The sequence below is a fragment of the Aptenodytes patagonicus genome, chromosome 2 (genome assembly GCF_965638725.1).
Source record: "Aptenodytes patagonicus chromosome 2, bAptPat1.pri.cur, whole genome shotgun sequence".
Classification (NCBI taxonomy): domain Eukaryota; kingdom Metazoa; phylum Chordata; class Aves; order Sphenisciformes; family Spheniscidae; genus Aptenodytes; species Aptenodytes patagonicus.
Window position 1 is genome coordinate 78,605,062 of NC_134950.1, and position 24,921 is coordinate 78,629,982.

At 39.0% G+C, this 24,921-nt stretch overlaps 1 protein-coding gene across 1 annotated transcript; it reads right to left on the reverse strand.

The window, feature by feature from the left end:
- Positions 1–229: 229 nt before the first annotated feature.
- On the reverse strand, positions 230–24,454 carry SPMIP7 (sperm microtubule inner protein 7). The gene is given in 10 exon segments (XM_076328965.1): positions 230–353; positions 3,887–4,021; positions 14,790–14,897; positions 15,452–15,493; positions 15,764–15,770; positions 16,540–16,600; positions 17,069–17,201; positions 17,870–17,943; positions 19,858–19,940; positions 23,941–24,454. Coding segments are annotated over 10 exon segments (1,281 nt in total).
- Positions 24,455–24,921: the final 467 nt, after the last annotated feature.

Here is a 24,921-nt window from a genome sequence, read left to right on the forward strand (position 1 = left end):
CAAGCCTTTGACTTACGACTCCTCTTGTTTTTAATATGGTTTTAACTGTCAGTGCTAGTAAGTCATAAATATGAGAATAATGTAATAAGGACTACCACAAACACCCACTTCTATGCTATTTTATTTTTGTTCCGTATTTAAAGTATCCACACATCTTCACACATTTCCTTCCTCCTCACTGTCAGACACCGAGGCTCTCATTTATGCAGGTAAAAAGGATTGACACTTTCTAAACTGTAAGTGTTTCTCGTTCTCTCTTGTTGAAAGAATTCTGAGGACTAACTGGAGTCACCATTTGAGAAAAAGGTCGCTGGTGATTATACTGAGACACGCTTCTGTGTTTTGCTATGTATCTGCAGTCACAAAAAGACAGAGAAAAAAAGACTTCTAAAATGTGTTCTCATATTGCTAAACATTCCCTCTTCTTCCCTCTCACTGCATTCTTCAAAAACAGTTATGCACATTGGCCTCAGAGAGTATTAATAATTAGCAATATTCCATAGTATTAAAATCAGCCCCCTTAAGAACAATGGTGGCAAATTTTCTTAAGAGTTTTAAATCTTACTTTCTGGGTATATGCAACGTGCTGAAAGACAGATCCCTACAGCAGCTGTAAGAAAGGTATGTTCTGCCTCTTGCCTCTTTTCAGCCTTTCTTGGACACACACAGTTGCTTCACAACTAACCTGCACACTGTGGAGAACTGCCATGAGCATGCTGAATGCATTCAAGCACTTAAGGCCCTGTGGTGCCTGGAGGGCTAACTCTGGTGAAGCTGGAGGTTTGGCTTTCAAGCCTAGAAAAAACATTTTGCTGGCACCATGACCTGCGTGCTTTAGATTCCCAGTCCTCGTGGTACAGAATACTGGGATGGGGATTAGAAAATATGCTGGGGACTGTCTGGGAGGGAACAATTTATGCTATACTTCTGATATTCTTCTAATCTTTTACGGGAAAAGGCACTATAAATAATCTTATATCTACAGCCTAAGTTGGTGTAGCCCCTCTGCTGCAAAACACCTAATCAAAAGCAGGGCTGACACAGAACTGACCACAGAGCCTTATGTTCACTCACTCTCCAAACAAAAAGTATTTTCTTCTGACCCAAAGATCCTTTTTGAAATCTCTAAAGCAACTTGCTGAAAAGGTGCAATCCGTCTCTCTAAAATCAAACTAAATCCAGTACTACCTTATATTAACTATGGCAAGACAAACACATTTCTACACAGCTCGTGGTGCAAATGGATTTGTGTTTGCTGGGTAGCAATGGACAGTTCATTTAAACACAAAACAAAACACAAAACAACACATAAAACATTTCTTCCTATGCAAAAGCTAAACAATGCTGCCAGAATTTAATTGCACTAAAGGACTTCAAAACCTAATTTTCTGACTTCACCTTGGGATTACCTGGAAATAACAATACAATAAAAATGCATCAATAAAGCTTGACATATTAAAATACTATTCATATTTGAAGATGAAGAAACCATATTTCTTCTTTTCTATATCCTATACAATCCTGTTGAGTTCAGAATGCTTAAAACAAGTATAAAGGATTTTGCCCCACATACTGTGGAAGCTCCATGTGATAGAAATACAGTGCAGAAGTGGTTGCATGCTGCCTGGTCTATCTGATATTGCTGATAGTTTTGACAGGAACATTTATTAGACCATGTTAGCAGTAGACAAGAGACTCCCTCTGATACCCATAGTTGTCTTCAGGAGGCTGACTGTGTATTGTAGACATGTCAAACAAAGCAGCTATAAAAACATCTACCACATGCAATCACTTGCTACTCTGAGAAATTATTACAGTCATGGCTTGAGAATGATCAAAGAGAGAAAAAAAGGGGTCACCATTTTAAAAACAGTAAGAATGAGATCATGTCCTACATGAAAAGCATGTGGAAGTGAATTGGGGTAGTCTGACCTCAAATTCCAGGAATAACCTCTCTTCTCTTCACCTCTCCACTACAGTCTAGCTTGAGCGGTGATTACTGAAATCAGCAGGACTTTTATCATTTATTTTACAAAGGGAAGGAATGAAACGTTAAACATCTCTCTTTTATGGGCATTACTAACTAATGTTGGGGGGAGATTCCCAGCATCCCTAATAGTTTTACATAGTAGTTTCGCAGAGGCCTACAATCCTCCATCTTAAGTCAGTGAACACTATCTTACTCCACAAGTAGCCCCAGAGAAAGTAAAATAGGACTGTTACAATTTTGCAACCAGTGGTTCTACCCTCAGGGGAATGTACCACGCAGCTCAGAAAAAGGGTGGTAAAACCTGGTCTACAATGTCTGGGTATGATTATGCTTGCTATCTGTTTCCTACACACTCTTCTTCAAAAGTCAGGGGATTCCGTCCTGGTTCTGGAAAGTCTCCATTAGCACAGAGTGAGAACCCTGTTCTTGCTATCCACTAAAAACTAAGAAAATTCATCGACTATGAACTACACCCACAGTAACACCTGTAGAAAGTAAAAGGAAGTAAAAGATGTGTTTTCCTTTCTTAGATCACAGTGGCGCCTGTCTTTTTGCTCTTGAAATCGTGTATCTGTCTGAAGTCTGTCAATGATCTTTGCTAAGATGCACTTGTCTTTTTATTTGTCTGTGACATTTACAAGCAAGTTAGTCTTGCATCAGGCTGCTCTGAGTTCAGCTTTATTAGCCTGTAGACTCAGGACTCCATTGCGTATTTTCATTCCCTGTCAACAGCAAACTGCAACTACAGGTGACTGCCTATTTTCTAAGTATAACCACAAGAGAAAAAGAGCAGAGGTGAACGGATGGAAGGCAGCAGAAATGGAAGTCAGTGCATTTTGCACAACGACAAAACACTTGACGAGGTGAATTCTTTAAAAGCCAGGCAGCTCCCTAAAGCTCCTCATGCCTTTTCTGGATACTTTTCACTGGCAGTGCTGAAAAAGAAGTGTGATGTGCTGTGAACAGAATTCTAAGGCCAATTAAATAGTTTAATGGAAGATAAAGGTCTCAGGAAAACATGGAAACTTGGGATAGTGTCACCATGTCATAGATCATCATGGGTAACAAGAAATCAGAATCTAAAGCACAAAATCATAAAGGAGAGAGGGGAAACAAATAGTTATTAAGCTATGCTGAAGCTACCGGGAGAAAGGCTAGGTTGGTCCTTTGCCAATGTCAGAAGCTCTTTGTGTAAACAAAAGGAAAACAGGTTTTCAGCTGTTCTGAGGTGTCCAGCTCTTTTGAAACCACCAAGAGTTAGACACCTAAATACTTACACTGGCCCATAGTTTTAACAAGCCTTGTATGGAAGAGCAAGAGAGAATAAAGATTATTCACTCACTTCATGAGGTAGCCATAGTCACAGGGTCCTGGGCTGCATCGGTGTGGGACATGGCATGATTTTGCCTCTCACTGCCTTCTGAGTAAACCCACCCATTTTTAACAACTATTTTTGTATAGCAAATACCCATTTTGTAAGTCTGCCAACACCACTTTGGAAACACAACACCACACATTTTTCTTTTGGGAATTTTTAACTTCAACATTCATGGGCCTCTTCCAAAACACACACAGATCAATCAATCAAAAAAACCAGTCACTTGAGCCATGACTTAGTGACCGTAGCTAAAGAAAAGATTTCTCAGTGTAGAAATAATCCACATTTAGAAATCATGATTTACCTCAGTGTTAAGGTACCTTCCCAATACATACCTTATGATGTTCAAAAAAAATTCTAAAACCTCAAAAGGATTTCAGATTAGCATGACAATAATGTGGTGGGATCCAACCCCAAATGTACTGTATTTTTTAAACCAATGGAATGTCATGCTTAACATTTAATTGTTCTTTAACTAAATAAATGCAATTAGGATTTTCCCCGTAATCTTTCTGAACAAGCTGAGAAATATACCTCATACCTGTCCATGCATTCATGCAATTATTGATGGGGTTGTTGATGGAAGATTAGAATTTGCCGGGTGGGTTGCTGAGCAATGAACCTTGCCAGTGTATCCAGGGATATTTGGAGTGCTAAAGGAAAAAGTTAAAGGGGGCATGGAGAAAGAGTAAATTAAATGACTATAGGCTTGAAATATGACTTACAGATCAGTTCTAAAACAGCTAGTGTTTATCAAAGATGGATGGGGTAAAAACTCTTCATAATATAATGAGTAGTCCTTAGAATGTATGAACTGGCATAGCTTCTTTAAGATCATCGAAACAACTTTACGATGATCTAGCTGATGATCTGACCCAAAATCTTTGGTTAGACATGGCAAAAGTGAGTTCTTTAGTGACTTTTCCTTTCTGCCCCCGCCCCCGCCCCCCTCCCCCCCCCCCCCCCCCAAGTTGTTCAGGTTGAATATCTGTATGATATTCATGATTACAAGCAACATTTAATCTCAGAGAACAAATGGGGTCATGGGGTTCGCAAAGAGCACAAAAAGCAAGGAAATATTCTTTAAAAAAGTGATACAGATTTAGCTCATATTTAGGTTCCAGCTTCAAACATGGAATTTAGGTAGCACGCTTTAGGCCAACAGGTGTGATTTCTCATGGCCTAAAACACAAATGATTTCCTAAATGATTCTGAAGTTCTCTAAATTTCCCCTAGAATTTATTAAGAATGTATTTACATGTATATGTAATATTATTAACACTGCTTAGACATATCAGCTGAAATTCTTGCTTGAGTACACCACTGGACTGAGACAGTATGTGACACATCTTGGAAAACTAAAGCCTTTTGTTAATTCTGATGCTAAGTTTCAATGTGAAATTCAAAAAGAAAGTTCCTTAAAGAGACGGAGGAAAGAATTCTACTTATCTGAGGTAGCACAACAGAAAATTTTGATAGCAATTGCTGTAAGATCAAGCAGAAATGGACAAAATTAAAGAAAAAAAAAGAAGGTACTAATATGAATTCAGAGAGATAATCCATAAAGATTAAAAATAAAACAATCTAACCCTGCAATACGACAGCTTTTTTGCAGCACGAAGTTATTCAGAGAGTATCATCGGTACTGTTCTACATTGACAGCACAAAATAGGACACTGCTGAATTATACATATATCCAGACTGCCCATAGACATGGAGGTAAGAGCTCATGAGAAACTGTTTCATCCACTGAATCAACTAAATACTTGAGATTGTAAACTTTGCCTGCATTAGTCCTTTGTGGGTCTTCAGACCACATGAATGATAAGAGTGTCTCCTTTAAAATAATCTCTGAGGTATTTTTTGGTTCCCCTGTACTCTGGGTAAAAATAAACAGTTCCTTTAAAAGTGCACAGAGATATTAGTTTCAGTACAGCTGATCAGCTACTTCTCCGCAACTAAGTTCAGCACAGGATGCAAAACTGGACATATGTGCGAGACACGGTTTATCAGAAAATTCTTTGACTTGTGTACTGGGAAACTTGGCTCTGAAATTCCTCACCAGAATAGCAGAGGTAATGACAAAATGCTGTATCTACCTACCACAGTTATAACAAAGGACTGTGGGTGAACTATACTTGCCACAGGAGCGCTGGTGGTATATGTCATAGTCTTTGTACCCGTAGTTAGCAGAAAGACTATCTAGTTCTTTGTCTTATTTTGGAATAGCCTTGCACTAACCCATACATTCATACACTGCTTTATTCCCTGGGCTATGCTCCAGTATGTGACCCTCCAGAGAAGGTGCCTTTGTAGAATCAGTACACCAGTTTTGTAGCACTTGGGAAGTTGTTACCTATAGGGAATCGCCAAGTAGTTGGCTGAGCAAGTAACAAATCTGCTCTCTGTCTCGATAGCAGCCATGCAGGGGTAACAAGTAGGCCTGAAAATACAATACAGCAGTGGAACATATTTTCAGAATTGGATAAAATGGCTTGCAGACAAATTTGCTTTTTCATGTCAAAGTAGACAATTGTCAGGCTATGTGCAGATGAAGTAACTCTGTGTAGAAGATTTCATCTGCATATGCAGGGATCCCACTGAGGGACACAATGGACATTGGGTGGGTGTGAGTGTAAGCACATGCTTTCAGCCCAAACTGAAAATGTGGTATCACTTTGAAGGAATCAGTCAGCCTATGAACAGAGTTTTATTACCCTGGTGATGTGCTACATACCAAGATACATCTCTTACATGTAATAAAGAAATTCCGTTGACTTCCTTTAAATTGTATGAGCGTTACAGAGAAGAGAAGGAGATCACAACAAGAAGCCCTATATTAACTTGCAACATTTTATAAGCCTATTTGGAGTTAACTCACATAAGAACTATACAACTGTGGAGATATTCAAATACATTATGCACTCTGAGGCATCTGACTGATAAAATCTTCTGACCTTTAAAACTTGCAAAACTAGAAGAAAAGAGAAAAGCATCATAAATGGCCAAACATTATCTAAAAATCAAGCCTGAGAGATGACCCAAGATGAAGATTTGTTCTAGATTGTATGTTAGAAAGGATTGACAGAAGTTGGTATATTCATAACATGTGGGAAGGATGTAGCTCTGAAAGAGAAGAGATGGGCAGAGAGAAGCTAAAAGTACCAGGATAGTAAGAAAGCTTACACTACATTAAAGCAGCTGCTCTCCTGGGAACCTGCAAAGAAGATGCAAAAATGTGCTGCGGTTATGTATGTGATAAAGCAGAAGAAACTGAGGTTAAAAAAATACCCCTTTGGTTTTTTGTTTTTGGATCATGCTGTCTAGCTCTTGTGTGTTTTCTCTAATGAGCTGCTAAACCAGACTGTTGCTGGCAAAGAAAACAACTAAGTGCCAGGCTACCACTGGGCAACATACAAAACTCCTCTGTGGTTATGCTGGCGTCATCAAGCTTTCTTTCTGTAACCATGACATCTCTCTTGTTCATACACTTCCTTGTTATCATGCTAGCAGCTCTTAGTCCCAGCAATAAGAAACATACAGTGTTGACAGTTGAATCTGTGCAAGCTCTAAGATTTTTCAAGTGGAATGTAGTGATTCTTAGTGCCTCTGCTTTGGTGTGCCTCTGTTTCATATGTCCATCTCGGGATGTCTTTGAAGATTTTTATTTCCTGGTAGTGTTCAGGAAAAACAGTGTGGGCTTAATTTAGTTGGCCACCCATACTGGCATTTAGACCTATCTGAGATGCCTTAAGGTATCTGAGATAACCCCCTATAGCACAGGACCCGCAGGAGACCCATACTGTTCTGAAGCAGTAGCTGGAAGTGATGCTCTAGGGTGTCTCCAGGGCATTGGATGCCCAGATTTGCTGTGTAAATTCCATGTCAGCTGCTTTTATGGGAGCAAAATCAAGATTCCCCCAAATAATTTGTAATTCTTGAAAACCCTGGATCTAGCACTTCAGCTTGAGCGACTGAGGTATCCAAGTTTTTTGTGCAAAAATTCTGTCTAGTGAAAGCAATCCGGTAGATTCTTATTTTGCACTTAAAAGCAAAGAGTTCCTAACATCTTACTCTTTCTTAGAAACATTGTTGTACAAATCTCATAGAACTAAATCACCAGATTAAGTCATTAACTAGCTCTTCTGGTTACTGCAATTATAAAACAGGCCTCTCACGTCTCACTCACAGTACATAAGACTTGCAACTGGCTTCCACCTCAAATCCCCTTCCAGGAAGACTGACACGTCACACATTTGTGGCCCTTCTTTTACTCCATGATCCTATTTGCCAAGCAGAATACCCTGTGGTAAAAATGCCTCAGATGTGATCCTATGTCAGGAAACTCAATGCATACAGTCTTTTGTGTTGGGAAAGAATATACCTGAGAGAACTTGTGAAGTCAAAACAAGGTGCTCCATGCAGAGCGATGAATGGGGCCGACAGGATTTTTGAACGGAGCATTTGGGGTTGCATTTCATACCCTTCTCCCTCAGCCATCAAAGCAGGATAGGGAATGGGTATTTACAAATGGATTTAGGGTTTCTAAAAGGATAAAACCATCAAAATGGTAATTACTCAGAAATCTTTTGAATCATGTTGAACTGGAACATTTTGTTTCTACAATTTCAAACAGTTTTATTCTACTTTCAACTTTTTCAACCCCCCCTTTTTAGTAGGGGGTAATATTTTTCAGAAACAAGAAAGCATTTCAAACCAGCAATAAAATCTCATTTGGAAAATGTCAAAGTAGGATATTTCGGCATCTGCCACCCTCAACCTCCCAAATGACTTAAACTGGAAAATCACTAAAAAGGCATACATGGTGGACAAGCTGTCAGTTTCTGAAGAAAAGATACATTGTGGGAAAGCTATTAGGCAGCCCATGAAAATGACTATGCAAGGTGCAAGGCAGCAGACAGTCCTGTCCCCAGCTAATTGTGGCCTGTGAGGTTTCTGTGGTAACTTGAAATGATAAGGGATGCATACACACAGTCAGTTGGAAGCTGACTACACCGAAGAAATATGACTGAAGTCACTACAGATATACTGATGTGATAGTAGCATTTTGCCCAATGTGCTTGAGAAACCAAGAATAAAGGGTAGTTTCAGAGAACAGCTTTGTGCAATAACTGCAGGACTTGAAACACTTAGGACTTTGTCTTCTTAGAAACTATGTGTATTAAGTTCCCATTTCAATCAACTGCTTCCAGAAATGGATTTTGGTCAGATCCTGTCCTCTCTCTGACACAGACAACTGTGGCCTTCAAGACAAGTCACTTCAGCCTCCTCAGTCTTCATCTTTCAAAAACTAGTACTATAATCTACTTTACCAGTGTTATGGCAATTAATTAGTTGATGCTTCAAAAGTGCTGCTAAGTAAGTAATACTTTGTTAGAATGCATATGTATTGTGTAAGCACTGCCCTCTACTGAGTATTATGAGAGCTGATGAATTATGAGTAGCAAGTTTTAAAATGCTAATGACTGCCAGATTTTTACTTAATTCTGGAGGCAGAGGCTTTTAATGTGGAACAAGAAAATATAATCTCTGTCCTAACTCATTTTGTCAAATTTCAAGAGGTAGGTTGCAATAAGTACCACAGTAAGAAATCAGGAAGTTGCTGTGCTGTAATACAAAAGACACACAAAAGAGGAAAGCACGAGGCAGATATAACACTCGATTGATATGAATTGTTGCTGTGTCCGCTGGAATGCACTAAGTGTGCTACACTATTACTACACTAAGTACTGCTAACTCACTGAGGGTGTAAGGGAGTTCTAACAATGCCAAGGAGGAGAGTTATTTGCGTCTGTCAGACTGAGCATTTACCAGAGCCCTGCCCATGAATGCTACAGAGGAAATCCCCATCACCAGCGTGGGAGGCTTTTTTTTCCATTGACCCTTAAAACACCTGCAGAAACAAAATACTACATAGAGCATAACCTTGTTTCAGCAGCTGACTGGGGAAGAGATCAACAAAGGAAAAAGCTGGTGACTAGGGGTGGAAGAGAATTATACAAAATAACATACCTATAAACATGTTTCAGAAAAAGAGAACAGCAGATGATCATGTTGGGAATCCATACGATGCAGTAAAACCAGTTTCTGTATGGCTTTCAAAATTATTAGGTTCAAAATGCACTTCTGAATAAGAAAGAGATTTTTTTCAAAGTAGTTGTTAATAACAAGAAAGAATGAATTGGGTCATTACTTATTTTTACTTACTAATAACATGGAGTCTCTCAAAAGCGCCCAGAGAATTTAGCAGTCTGAGCCTTCCTGGAAGTCACTGTAGCTGTGCTGTGAAGTTTCCTCCCCTGTGTGACTTGCCCAAGGGAGCTGAAAATACAGTGTTTCCTCAGAATTCAGACCGTTCTCCTCTTCCTTGATACACATTTGGGTTGGAGCAGCAGTTACACACAGAGGATCAGATTTTTAGAAGTGCTCAGCACCTAAAAGTTTAATTGTGGTGTTTGTGGCCAGATTTTCACAGGAAATCAACATGGACCCAGAATGTAAGCTCTTTCAGAATTCTGGTTTTCACGTGTGGTTGCCGAGCTATTTTTGAAAGCCTGGCTGGCTGCAGAAAACATACTCTTTAGCTCTCAGTTGCTTCCCTACCTAGTATATGGTTAGCTATGTGACATATAAAACCAAATGCAGTATTCATCTTCCAGAAATAAGTAAATATTATAAGCAAATAATTAATAATCAGATCAGTAAGAAACAAAGAAAAAATAACCAAGGAAAACAGACATAATCAATTCAGACTCCAAAGTCTTCTAAAACAAATCGCAGAGGTCTCAGTTCTGCAAAATATATGAACAGATACTCAATTCTAGCCCTGTTCAGGAAATCTTGTTAGGCAGATGCCTTTAACTCATTGATTACAATGGAATTTACACTTCATGGCTTTGAAAGAAAAGAGCAAATGCAAGAAGAGAGTTTAAAGTAGGTAGACAAGTGGAGAAAGTAGGGAAAAAAACCCACACGAAAAAGAAACTATGCACAAAAGATCAGTAAATTTAAAAATACAACAAAAGCCACTTGATTCACTGGACAATTGCTGTCCAGTATACCTAACAAAATTAAACAAGCAACACACAATGAAAATACAAAAAAGCACCAAAGCATTCAATTTGGAACCTCGCTAGTTAGTGGCATAAAAAGATGAGATTCAAGCCTACAACTCCTGTGCTCTGACAATGTAGTCCACTTGATGGAGCACTGAGCTGTAAAAGGAGATTATGATAAGTTTTATAAAAGATTTTTGGAGGTCTGTTGGTGACAAAGGACTGCATTAGAAAGAGATTTTCAGAGTGCTCTTTCACAACAACTTCCTAATTTTTTGACTGGCTTTTTTAAAAAAGATTTGTATGTTGCCCTTGGCAAAGAAATGATAGAAGATTCCAGCTCTTAGGCATACATTGCAACATAACCAAGGATGAAAGAGAGGAACAAGTTCATCCTAAAGCATATTCAGGAGTGCATACACAAACCAAGGATATTAAGAATGATGCTACGTTCCAGGGCTGGAACAAACCTCAAGAGATGATGTAATTGATCCATTTCCCCCAAGACAGGCTTTACTGAAAGCCTGGAAGAGAACGAGAGGAACTGAACTACCATCCAGGATTTTTGGTCAAGTGCGAAGATGAAGAGTCTGACCTGAGAAAAGCACTTCTACAGCTCCCTTAGGAAAATGCCCACTGATCATTCTAGACTGCCACCAGATCACGAACATAGTTTTGATTAATAAGTTCAGATTTATAAATTTAGCACTTCTAGATGAGTCACAACACTTATGACATGGCTTTTTACATGTGGTGAAGGTTCCCACAGCTATTCCATGTTTGAACCACAGAGAAAAAATGGATAAAAAGTGACTTAGATTCCTTAGTCTTCACTTGTGCCGCAGCCTAACTTTTAAGAACTATGGCCATCATTTTATGCTAATTATTGTTTTTTAAAACCAAGTTTCAACAAAGCACCATTTCAATAGCTTAAAGCTCAGAGTTTAGTTAAAAAAAAGGCACAGGCTAGGGCTCAGGATACATGAAGTTTCATTCCTAACAGTGCTACAGATTCCCAATGGGATTTGGCAAACCACTTAATCCCACTGTACCTGGATTCCCATCTGTAAAACTTCCAAATTGCATGGTAAGGACTTCAGAGTATTATCTAGAGTGCTGGGTATATGCAGAGCAGCTTTTCACAACACTGATCTTATACTAGGGGCTTTTAGGCTCAACTGCAGCATAAGTCATGACTTTTATCTTTTTTCTAATTCCTTAAGAAAAAAGAAGAAAAACAGAAGACGGTTTCCTGTTCTGCCAAAAGGAAGAGAGGGTGGGCGCAAGGGTAACATGCAAAACATGCCCAGGTTCACCACTCTTCCTGTTTGTCTCTGCAAAATTACATGACAGATGACTCTTAGCTAGTTTCAGCTTTGCTAATAATTTGAATGGCAACCACTTTCTTGCATGGTCTGGGGGAGAATAGTGTCTCACTCTGGAGTAATGCCCGAGCGCTGATGCTGCTGCCCAAGTGCTAGAGGCAGGAAGTGCAACTGCTAGTCCATGAAAGAGTGAAAGTGACTACCTACAAAGAGATTTTTACATTTTACAGACTTACAAAGCATATTTAGGCTTCTAAATCCAAAGCATGTATCTAATTCGCAATGATTTTGGTGGGAGTCTAGCAGCCTTAATACATTTACAGATCTTGCTAGAACTACTGGCAAACACACAAAGAAAAAAAAAATATTATAGGGATCACTTTTATGTCTTTTTTCTGACTTTCTTCTTTCTTCTACTTAAACTCATAGCAATCTCAATGTCTGACAATCATAGAGAATAAAAATACTTAATGAAGAACTTAGAATTTTTCAGGTGGAATTGAGTTTTTCACAGCTTTGAGATGTCAGAATCTTTTAGGTCTCAGAGATCTTGATCTCCTGGTTGCCAGAAATCAACGAAACCCATGGCCTCACTCACTAAAAACCAGGAAAATGACATGGAGGACACCGGAGAAGGTAATACAGAACCTGCTGCTCAAACTTATAAATCCACCACGATACCATACACTGCAAATAGTTCCAGGCAATATGTCTGTCTGTTTGCAGCACAGCGTACACATCAGCTTCTATTCTTCAAAGCTCTACAGCAACAGCAGTATGACATGGCAGAACTAAGGGTTAATAGCTCTGCTAACTTCCCTTCAAACTCAGAAATCTCTGTTCAGCACTATGTTGTATGCTGTGTGTGCTGTATTTTTAAAGCACATTTCTCAATAATCATTTTATACTATTTTATGTTTTAATTCAAGCAGAAGTTACAAGTTAGATGAAGGCTGTGAGAAATCAGATGACTTGTGCAGGAGGTGAGATAAAACAATCCGAATGGTACATTATGCACATAAAAGCTTGATATTAATAGGTTTGGTTGCAGTAATATGGGTCAAGTTTGACCATCGTACAATGCTTAGCACCTTATTTTGCCTGTGAACCTAGTGCTGTAGTCAGTAAGGCTGTGTGAAGAATGACGTGCCATTCCCCACAAGTGTGGTAGCATGTGATGCATTACAAAAGGATATGCATTTTCCCTGAAACTGATGTAAGAAACAGAAATGAACGGACTTAAGGTGGAGCTCAGAAATTCCAGCTACTTCCAAGGCAGCTCCCAGCAACTAGGAATGTTTAGCACATACTCTGCCGTATGTGAGTAAGGCCCAGCATTATGCCTTTTCTTCAGAACAGAGAGGGAAATATTTTTAGTTTCTCTCCCTCTGCTTCCCCCAGGAAAGTATCCCTTCTGTAGTTTCCTCACAAATGTGGACTCTGCAAGACCACTGAAAGGACAGAAAGGAAAGGCCTAGGCAAAGAGAAAATCTGATTAAGTAAACAGAACAGTCTCTTTCCTCTTTTGTTTCACAATTTTTAGTTCTTACCATTACGTTGTTACTTCTACCGTTTTACTGTCTCAAAAGTTTGCAAATAAATGCTTCATGCCAGCGCAGGCTACTAAGGAGAACTTTAGGAAAGGCTTAAAGTGAAAACCTTTGCATGTCAAAGTTCGTGATCTAGCTAAAAGTCAGGAGGTGTTCCCAATGGCATTCACGGAGCTTTTGCAAAGTCAAAGGCCATCTAGTGGCTAAAGCTAAAAATCACGCATTTTTAACATGGCAGTATTCAAGTCACTACCCATCAAAGAATGGCACATGCACTTCCACCCAACAGACCTGTTATTAATACTAAAGAACAGGAAGCGTTTGAAGTATGTCATAGTTTGAAAATAAACCTAGCTTTTTTGGAAGTAAGGACTCTATCCAGAATGGCATCAGCAGAAATTCCTCATGCATGCTAAGCTCAGAACCTTCTCTTCCACGTCCTCCCCACTTGAGCCTTGAATGTAACACAAATCTATTTTCTGCTACTGGGCATTTACAGGAATGCCAGTGTTAGGTAGTCTCAGCATCACTAGGAACCATGAGTCAGGTGTTTTGGGGTATAATCTAGCAGATGTGCTCAGACTAGCTTCACATGCAGCCTTTCTCAATTGAGAAAAAGGGCAAGGGGCCTGCTGAGTTCTTAAAACTTGGTTGTGCAATGAGTCTAGCAAGGTTAACAGTGGGAAGGAGAGTATACTCTGATTTCCAACCCAGCCTAGTTCAGAGTCGTGAAGAGTTCATTACACCAAGACAGTATATTGCAGTGGTGTTACCACACGCAGCTTTTACTTCCCAGGATGGGCACACTAAGTGTGGCTTTTGGTCCAACAGTCAATTATTGTCAGTCCATTATGACCATTCTGTACTAGATGGATGGCGGGGTCACTTGCGCCACAGAGCAACTCCTGGATGGAAAAAAACCCTAATCAACATTTCTGACTGAAAAGCGTGGTGCATGGTGTTAGGAGCATAATTTCCCTGAAACTATAACACTAATGTGATACAATAAAGAATCAGGCCTTAATGTTCTATGATAAATTCATACTTAGTCAAAAGAGGTTGCATTTAAGCTTATCAAAACACAAGTAGATGGATAAAATCTGTTATACCATCATCTCAGTAGACATCTCTCTGCTCATTTTGTATCAGCTTCCTTGACTAATTTTGTATATCCAGGCTGAATGGCCCCTTAGATTTATACAGACCTACACTGACCACTGTACGCAGTTACCACTGTAGGCCACTTACTACTGACTCAGTAATTAAAAGGGTCTCTTCAAGTTCAACCTTGAATCTGTGCTTCCTGTGTTAACAGACATCATTCAAGTTATTAAAAAGAATAAGAAGTGTTCCCCCCAATTTTTTTCATTCTTTTGGCCCAAGACCAGATCTTTAACTGGTTTTTCCCCTTTCCCAAGTAACAAGAACTCAAGAGGCAGTATCAAAATCATGCTAATAAGAGAAACATACTGTGCAGTGCTTGTGTAGCGAGGCTTTGAAGTTCGCACATGGTTAAGTGGGATTAAGTCTACATCGGCATTGTCAAGGTGTTCAAAATGTACTGCACCAACACAGCCACTGTTTGGAGAGAAAGGAAATCAAAGATATGTACATTATTCATTAGACAGCTGGTGGAGGCAGCTGAACCATATACTGCATGCTCCAAAATTCTAGTTATTTATTAAAACAGTCCACAAGAAAAAACATGGGGACGAACTGCCCTGTGTGCTTGGCATGTCCCAAGATGAAAACAATCATCTGCTGAACTTGCAGCACATAACAAATGACAGCTGTAGTACATACGTGCAGAGAGGAGGCTTGGGAAGAATGGAAGTAAGATAGAAATGTGTCACCTCTTGTCCTTTTGGCTATGCCCATAATCAGGCTGGGATATTCTTCCAAAGAGGACGTAATGTATCCTGATTTCTAGTTTACAGGCAAAAGGCTGGAGTCACCCGCAAGCAGAGGAGACTCAGCACACGCTCTCCCTTAGCACCAGAAAACACCTTAAGATTAGATAACACAGGCCACCTATAGCTCTTGCTTCAGAAGATGAGAGATGGATTGCTTGGGCTTAATGAAAAATGTAGAAAGTAGAAGCAACCCAGGCAACCCAGGGACATTGTACTTACGTATACAAAGGGATATGACAGGTTCGAGAGCTTCGGCTTACACTGTTAAAGACAAAATAGATCAATCACCTTTTTTTCACCAGACAGAATATTCTGATAGAATATTTATGAGGTCTCAAAAGAGAGGTGGTGACAAGTCAGTTTTTCTCTTAGAATGATGCCATGCTCATTTGAATTTGGTAAAAGACCGTGGTAAATGATTAGATTGGCATATATGCTAAATGACCCGGTTCAGCAGGCAGAATCTTGTCTTTTAATCTTCATCTTCAGATACTGGGACTTCAGGCAATTTCCTGGGAGGACAGTATAAGCAAGTTTTCTTTTAACATGAACTGCTTCTCTACTTGTAACAATTCTCTCATTCAGTTCTTGAGAACATGGGAAAATTTAACATCAGAGCTGAATTTCTCTCTTGGTCTGTCCCTGCAAACTGCTCTCACTGGCCATGTCTATATTCCTTTAAAAGACCAACATTCAAGAAACCATAATGATAGTGTTTTCTATCTCCCTTCCACCCTGCAGTGGTACCTGTCTCTCCCATTCTATGCATGAGTGTGTCCAGTAGCACACCTGTCCATTGAGTTTGCCTGAGCAAACCTGCTGGCTCATCGCCTGGAAAGGAGGCAAGTTCTAGGTTTCCCATCTTGCTTTGACCAACCTTTTCTTCCCCGTCTCTACCTGGCTTTTATCTGAGCCCTTCTGAACCTCCTGTCACCCTTTACTAGGCTCATCTAAAATGTTCCACGCTGAGACTGTTTTGGATTCTACAGACAAAAGATAAAACCTCGAGTTTGTACATGTGTATGATGAACGTGGTGTTTTCATAAATGTCATGTCTCAATGAAAACATCAGATGTGTGCAGTCATGACAATCATTCACTTTACAGATTTCTTCTTTTCTGCTTTTTATATTTAACTCTCACAGGAGAAGCATGTTAAGAGTATACTTTTCATGTAGTTACTGATTGAGTATCTTAACTTTTCTAGTTACAGAATGCTGCTGAATTTAGTCTTCTGAAATAATTAACTGTACGCAGACTTCATAAAGGAGGTGCTCAGAGGACCCCAATATTCACAAAAAAATCAACAGGTCTCTTGTGGAGAGATAAAAGATCTTGTTTGAAATCTGTCCCAGAAGTCTCCAACAACCTGAAATCATAATTAGATGCTTCCTGTAAGGCAACATTACCTAATTAATTTGGCTTATTAGATTTTCATGCAGCAATCAGAACCAATTGCAGGACTGAATTTTAGTTTAGTAAAAATAATAATTATTACAGTTAGTAATCACAAGTAAACTAACTTAACATGAGATTTGTTATGCTACAGCATCATTCCTATAATTCCTATCAACCAATTTTTCATCAGTACCCTTATCCTCTCTTTTGGTACTATGCATGCATATCTTCTTCTGTACCAATTTTCAGGGGAGGGGGAGGGAAAAATATGAAATAATTTGAGGCAATTACTGGAGCGTGCTGATGACCTTAAATGCTCACTTGTGACTGTTTTTATTTGAAAACATTGCTGTGGGTTTATGTGTATGACCTATACAAAATTTAGGCTACATTTCATTAGCAAAACCTAAAACCAGTTGGCAAGAAATTGTTCACTGACTTGGCTTATTTCAGGATTGTATCTCCTTTTTGTGAAACACTGGGAAACAGGATCAGCCAACACTTCCACTGTTGATTCTGCAGGCTAGATTTTGGAAGGTAATATATTATCCCAAGGAACTTCTTTATAAGCTCTAGATCCACAATAAAAAAGAAGAGAAAAAAGTTCCTGTATAATCATTAGTGAATGACATCGGTAGCTAGATAATAAGGAATTATTAGTGACAAAGAAGGATGCAGAACATAACAAAGGTGTATATTTCTAGTTCAAAGGGACATGAAAAGCCTGGAATTACATGTTGCTTGTTGGGGAACAAGTAGTTATGGTACAGTTTCACTGGCTTATCTTCTTTAAAGCTTTCTCACTCACTAATTGAAAGAGGTAGTTTGTCTTCCAATAAGCTTACAGTGATGATGGGTTTTATTTTGTCTAAATTTGAATAATCAGTTAAGTGAGACGGGACATAAATAGAGATTAGACACCAGTCATATCATGCCTGTGACAGGCGTTGAAGACAGATGTACAGAATGCCCTTTTGGAAACTCCAGTTTCTCTTCACTGCCTATAGAGGAAGTGGAGATGAAAGGCACAGACTGGATGCAAGCTTTTAGATAACTAAAGTTCATGAGATGAATCCTATGCTAAATGCTGTTAAAACACCAGAAGTTCCAAGTGATAGAAAAATTGTTTGTAGTCTTGTATGTCCTGCTATCTATGTAAAGGTGCATAGTAGCAAAAAGAAGATGAAAACATGAAGCAAAGCACAAGCAAAAACTGTTCTTAAAAGAAATGGTGTCTCACTTTAGAGTATTTGACTTGTAGAAATAGTCCCTTACTTTTTCTTCTCTTCACCTTGCAGAAGGATCACTTAATTCCTAAGAGAAATCAAATACATGGCAGAAAGCAATGCTATCAACATATATGATACTATGATTGCTTGTTTAAAGAGTGAACTGCATGTATCTGCTTTTTCCTAGTTTACTATCTTCTTTTGCATCAGAATGAAACATGCAATTTCACATACTTCACCAGCCAGCACTGGAGATCAAGAGTAGATCTATTTCTGAGGAGGTTTACTCAGGAAGGAAAATTTAATATAGTGAATACAAGTTTAAAAACTAATAGAATGTCTTTGTCTCTCTTCTCCTCAGGAATGTAGCTTTCCGTTCATTATATTATTTATAAAATGGCACAACAAACGCACTTTGCAGTCCCTCACATATGCCTGATGTATTTGTATTATGTTCATCGCTACAAATTGTGTTCCTCAGGGTTCAATTCTAGGGCCAGTCCTGTTCAATATATTTATCAACGATCTGGATGCAGGAGTTGAATGCACCATTAGCAAGTTTGCTGATGACACCAAACTGGGAGGTGCTGTTGACTCTCTTGAGGGACAAGATGCCTTGCACAGGGATCTAGGTAGATTGGAGCATTGGGCTATGATTAGTGGGATGAAATGTAACAAGTCAAAATGCCAGATTCTGCACCTAGGATGGAGTAACGCCGAGCACAAGTATAAATTGGGTGGCTGGAGAGCAGCCCTGCAGAAAGGGATCTGGGGGCGCTGGTCCACAGCAGGCTCAGTATGAGTCAGCAGTGGGCCCTGGCAGCCAAGAGGGCAAATCGCATCCTGGGGTGCATCAAACACAGTATAGCCAGCCGGTCAGAAGAGGTGATCATCCCGCTGTATTCAGCATTGGTGCGGCCTCACCTTGAGTGCTGTGTGCAGTTCTGGGCCCCACAATTTAAAACGGATGTGAAGGTCCTTGAATGCATCCAGAGGAGGGCAAGAAAGCTGGTGAAGGGGCTGGAAGGAATGTCCTATGAGGAGCGGCTAAGGACTTTGGGCTTGTCTAGTTTGGAGAAAAGGAGGCTGAGGGGCGACCTCATTGCTCTCTACAGCTTCCTGAGGAGGGGAAGTGGAGAGGGAGGCACTGATCTCTTGTCCCTGGTATCCAGTGATAGGACATGTGGGAACGGTTCAAAGCTGCGCTAGGGGAGGTTTAGGCTGGCCATTAGGAAGCATTTCTTTACCGAGAGGGTGGTCAAACACTGGAACAGGCCTCCTGTTGGAAGTGGTCGATGTCCCACGCCTGTCAGCGTTTAAGAGGCATTTGGACAATGCCCTTAACAACATGCTTGAACTTGGTGAGCCCTGAACTGGTCAGGCAGTTGGCCTAGATGATCATTGTAGGTCCCTTCCAACTGAAATAGTCCATTCCATTCCATTCCATTCCATTCTAACTATTTAAGCATGTGCAACACTTTAAGGACTATGAATAGTCTTACCAGTGTAGAAGGATAAAGGATGCCATTACATTTTCAGTATGCGAAAGACTTAATTAGACTTGTGCTATGGAATCACTGATTTACTTATTTGTAACTTGCAACAAATAAGGCAGTGCCTAAGTATTAAATATGTAAGTATTTACACCAAGTATGAGGTTTTGGTATCTTTTGTACATTCTGGTATTTTTGCTCCGGTTACACATAACTGACATTGGTAGTATCGGTCTCACATTACAGTCTAAATGTCTTAACTAGAGTAACAGTACAAAAAATGAAAATTATTGGAGCGATGGCCACCATTAAAATCTGGTCATGCTAACATACAGCTATGTGAAATATAGCCCTTATTTCAATATAATTAGATGAAGAAATGAGAAAGTCCGATTTCACTACACTACTGTAATCACTGCCAAAAGTATGTTAAATGGAAAGCAGACTAGATACAAAATTATTTAAATATGTTTTCTGTCATTACAAGAAGAGCACCAGACACTAGCCTTGAGATTGGGATCCATACAAAATGCAAAAATATGGTTTTGGTCAGGTAGAGCAGGAGCAACTTTCACTGGAGTTATCCAACCTGAAAGAAAGGGCTTCCTATTGTGTTAATCAATTTGCAGCAATCCTTACTGTTTTAAGCTGGATGAAAACAACTCATGGCTTCCCATAAATATCGATGCACCAATGTTCAGTTACCTGCTACCACTCTGAATTAAAACTTCCACAAAAATACATTAAATTACATGGAAGATGAAAGTAAGTGATAAATAATATCATAACATACATTGCTAGAGTTTGGCCTACTTCACATATTGTCATGTACAGTACTAACTGCATAAAGGAAAGTATCCAAATTAGCAAACATAATAATAAAAGGTTGTTAATGCAACCTGAACTAGTAATTGCATATTGCATTTCTACAGTTATATAATCTTTGCCAACCCTGAAAGCAATAAACAAGTTATTCCGTGAGCAGTAGGTGACTAATTTTCTAAAGATATTTCCTCTCTCCTTCATCCTCCCAACTCCATATTCCAATAATTTGAGCTCTCTCTGACCAGGTCCTGTAAATCAGGCTTAGGCACCAAGAGGCCACATCCTGCAGTTATTGTAGAGTCACATATGTACCGATTGGTGAGCCAGTACACACACGCTGATAACCAAGTGAGCTGCTGCCAAATAGAAAGATGTTACAATGCCCGAGTTTCAGCTCCCTCAAGAGGAACACTCATTTTTGTCTTTCCTCTCCCCAGACTTCAACCTTCAAAAATCTTGCAGGGATGTAATTATCCTTGAGATGTTTATATCTCTGTAAAATTTGGCAGAAATTGGCCAATGGGGTTAAAAATTATTAGGAGAGAACCAATAGATAAAAAAGATGAATGGAAACAACTTGTCTCCTTAGGGAATCAGGATAAAACCCACAAAATAATCCTATAAATAAGGTAAGGGATATGTATGAGAGTATAATTCAAACTGCTGTGCCATTAACTAGCATAATGCTTTTGGTGACTTTGGGAAAGGTGTATTTCTAAATATACTTTGTTATACCATACTAAAAGGGGTCACACAACCATCACGCCACTCTCTATGAACACTGGAAACTTTTTAAGTATCAAGAACATACTACTTAGGTAGTTCTCAACCTGCTTTTTACTTCCAGACCCCCCAAAATTTCCAATGCATATGAAGACCTTTATGTAGCAAATTTAAGCTAATTCATAATACAGTTACTTTTCCTAGTTATTTGTAGAAATTTTAGGCATACTTTGGAGAAAATAGTTCAAAGACTAGAAGTTGAAAACCACTGTGCAGAATGCAAAATTAGTGCTTGCAGAACTAATCACTCTGACAAAGTTTAAAAGAAAATCACAGCTTTCAGTAAGAGACTAAGTTTAGTATCCTAATGCCATATGTAGGTACTGAAATAATATGACCTGGTTTTTAAAAGAGCTTTTTGCACAGTGTGCTATAACTTTAAGTTGCTGCTTTTGAAAAGCTTGACAGAATTTGTGGATCTTTCCACTGTGAAGAGCTTTCAAACTGAATCACTCTCCAATTAAAACAATTCTTTTGGAAAGTGTCTCTTAAACAGGTAATGTGCTTGCAGTAAAGATGGTGGCTGCAATTTCATTGCTTCAGCTTTGAGTAAACTTCAAATGCTATCTGCAAATATACAACTTGGACTCATATGGGAATGCTCCCATTAAGTTTTATGTCTGAAATGTTGTAATTACTTAATACGCATGCATATACTACTGCACTCGACAGTAAAGAGGTAGATGGCTCAAATATATCCATCCATATGTCCTAGTAGTTCCATAAAAATAGTCTTCCTCTGGTTCACTGATTAAGGACCTAAAGGTTACACCTGTTATTCCTTGTGCTGTATGTGTAAAACACTCATGACAGCTACAACATCCTTAGGAGGACATGTATATAATTTTACATTTTCTTTGATAATTGTACATATGCATTTCTAGAGACCTCTGCTTTTGCACCGTATACTGTAATTTGCCATCTTGACACTACTGGCCTACTGCTGGGATGATTAATCTTCTAACATTTACTTCTCCTTTTGCTTTCAGTGGAAAGATCTAGCACAAAAATGGCAATAATTTTTTCTTTAAGTCAACTTTCTGGAGGTTTCAATGCCCCTAATGATTTGCTCAGTCCACAGGATTGAAAATGGCATGATCTGTTCTTGTCCAAGTTGGGAACTCAGTGTCTTGGCTTTATCACTTTAAAATGGCATGATCTGTTCTTGTCCAAGTTGGGAACTCAGTGTCTTGGCTTTATCACTTTAAACTAATGACAAGCTTAATGATACTGCCAGTTTCAGTTTATTACTTAAGCTAATCTCCCAATCTGACAAAGCAGGATTCAATGACGGATGATGAATTTGGGGAATTTTTGGTTTGGATTCTGAGTCAGAAACTGAAGATGTACTCATTCACATTTCTAAGCTGTTTCCCAGAAACCATGAAAGCCAGAACATCTTTTTGTTTTGTTTTTAAAGGAAAAAGTGAGATTCTTATGTCACTATATAAAGACATATGCAGAGAGGCTTCACAAACCCAGCGGTCTCACAAGCTTCACTGCACCTCACTGTTGTTCAAAAACTGTGCACTGTTTTTGACCTCTTATATTTTAAAAGTAGTAGGACTTGATGACATTCAGTTTCAAATTTTGTTTGTATTCATTTCAGGTGTGTCTCTATCTGCCAGAGTATCTCTATCTCTGTCTCTGTCTGCTTTTCTCTGTGTTGGAAAAATTAATGGTCAGATAGAATTGCATATCTCAAATCTTCTTTCCCCTTCACTTTTCCAGAAGCTTTCAGAAAAAACCATCTGATCAGTTTTGATTGGTGTCTGAGGTCTAATTTCATATGTAAAGGGAGAACACAGTAACTGAGAAATAAGAGTGAAAATTATATGGGATGAAAAGGATGAAAAGAAAAAAAAGGAAAATTATGGAGTCTATTTTTTATCCCTTGTGGTTTCTTGAGTTCTTTCAGGTTCTGTTATATGACTGCAGTAAGCTTAAAGTGATTTAAGATGCAAAGTTCGAAGACAGAAACAAGGAACCAGAAACACTGCCTGAATTTATAGCATGTAGACTTTATGGTGACAATAACACGGATAAAGTATAGCTAACTGTGAAGTGAGAGTGTTATCTCTGTGTAGTAAAATGGAACAAGCTTATTTACGTTTCTTTACCATGTTCTAAGAAATGCCTCCCCCCATCTATAAGCAAGTTGCCTGAGTTCTCATAAAATTTTGATCTAGGTGTAATGAGTATTTCTCTATGAAAATCATTGGAATTGGCTTAATCTTTCTAAAAATTCAACCATATTGCTTACTGCTAATTATGTCTGCATTTAGAAGCCCAGAGTAGATATTTCTGCTTTCCAAAATTTTCATCAGAAAATTCTGAATATTAACCACCAACCCAATTTTGCTTCACATTAAAAAGAGTGAATTTCCGTTTTGATGCTGTAATCAATACGAAATGATCAGACCCAACTTTATGTGTAACACATTGATATAAAATAAGAGGGTAATATGTACTTTGACTAACATGTGATGGCAGTCCTAAAGAACTTCTGTTCTCCGATCAGCTAGACCCTGGAATAGGTCTTTAAATGCGCTGCACTGCAACTTGTCAGGAAATACTAGAAGACACAGAAATATCCAGGGGATTTCCTGACTCTGGAGTGATGTGTTATTTTGATTTACATTAAAAGAGGTGCTCATTAGGACTATTGTATGTAACTACACAATTTACCTAAATAGATTTTTTAAAACATTATTTACCTTCAAAGATTTTTTTTTTCTTTTTAGCATTAGAATGCTCATTAGAATTTGCTGACTGGTACCTCTTTGCTACAGCAGGGGCAATGAATCATACAAACACTCTATTGCAGTTGTTATATTCAGTTCAAATATCCAGGGCAAGTATATTTTATAAGGTTTGTTCTTTCAGGACCTTGGGGAATGGAGTTCAGAAACTAATTGTATTTATTTAAGCATCACCGATTTCTTTGGTGATTAAGAAATAAAAAGAGTAGTTTGCTTTACCTCTGAGTTGTGCCCTGACAGAAGCAGCTGACACAGCCCTGGAATTCCACCTTCTGTCCTGGTTGGTTTCCTCCAGGAGGATCATCTGCCTCCTGTGGGGAGGCTCGCCTCTCTTTCCTGTGATGGGGACCTGCTGGTGAGGTTTCCAATCACTGTAGTACACCAGGGATTCAACAGCTCTTCCAACATTGGGCTGCAGGTCAGCATCTGCTCCTGGACTCACAAAACCTGAGCAGGGATCCACTAAAGGCACATCATCCCGGTGTGGGAATAAAGGGTAATTCGGCTCTACTAGAGAGGTGAATGGATTGAATTTAAGGAAAGAATTACTGTTTCTCTCTTCAAAGCTGGCAAAGCCATGTCTGTTGTCAGGACCTCTCACAACAGGCATGCACATCTTCTTTAACAGACTTCGATACTGTTGGCGATCCATCTTGTGAACTGGTTCAACTGACAAGGCAGACTTTTTAAAAGCACTTGCCTGCCTTTCAGCTCCACGGGAAACCACGGTCATTCTCTTCTATTGTCCTTATGTGGCACTAAACTTAAAAGACTCCACTTGCTCCTGTTTCTCCAAGTTTCTGAAGTCCTAGCCAACAAACCACAGTAAAACTAGAGGTCATCCTCCAGAAGATCAGTTCACAGAAACCATAAAGAGAAAGGCAGTGGTTTAAGTAGTGAATTCTTTCCTGAAAAGAGATTTATCAAGTATGGTACAAAAAGAACAGAGCCACTGAATAAGCAGAGAGGTTTTTTGTTGCTTGGTAACGATGGAAACCACCTCGCAATGAAATGTCTCCTGGTGTGAAACATGGTTCATGCGTACCACAGTAATCTAGTCCTTCAAGTGAATACAGACAGCAACTTCAAATGGTACTACCAATTACTTATTCATCTAGTAGAGGCAAAATTAAGAAGTTTTCAATCTTAATAAGAATTATATGGTGTTTTCATTTAAATATTTTATAATAAGCTATTCTG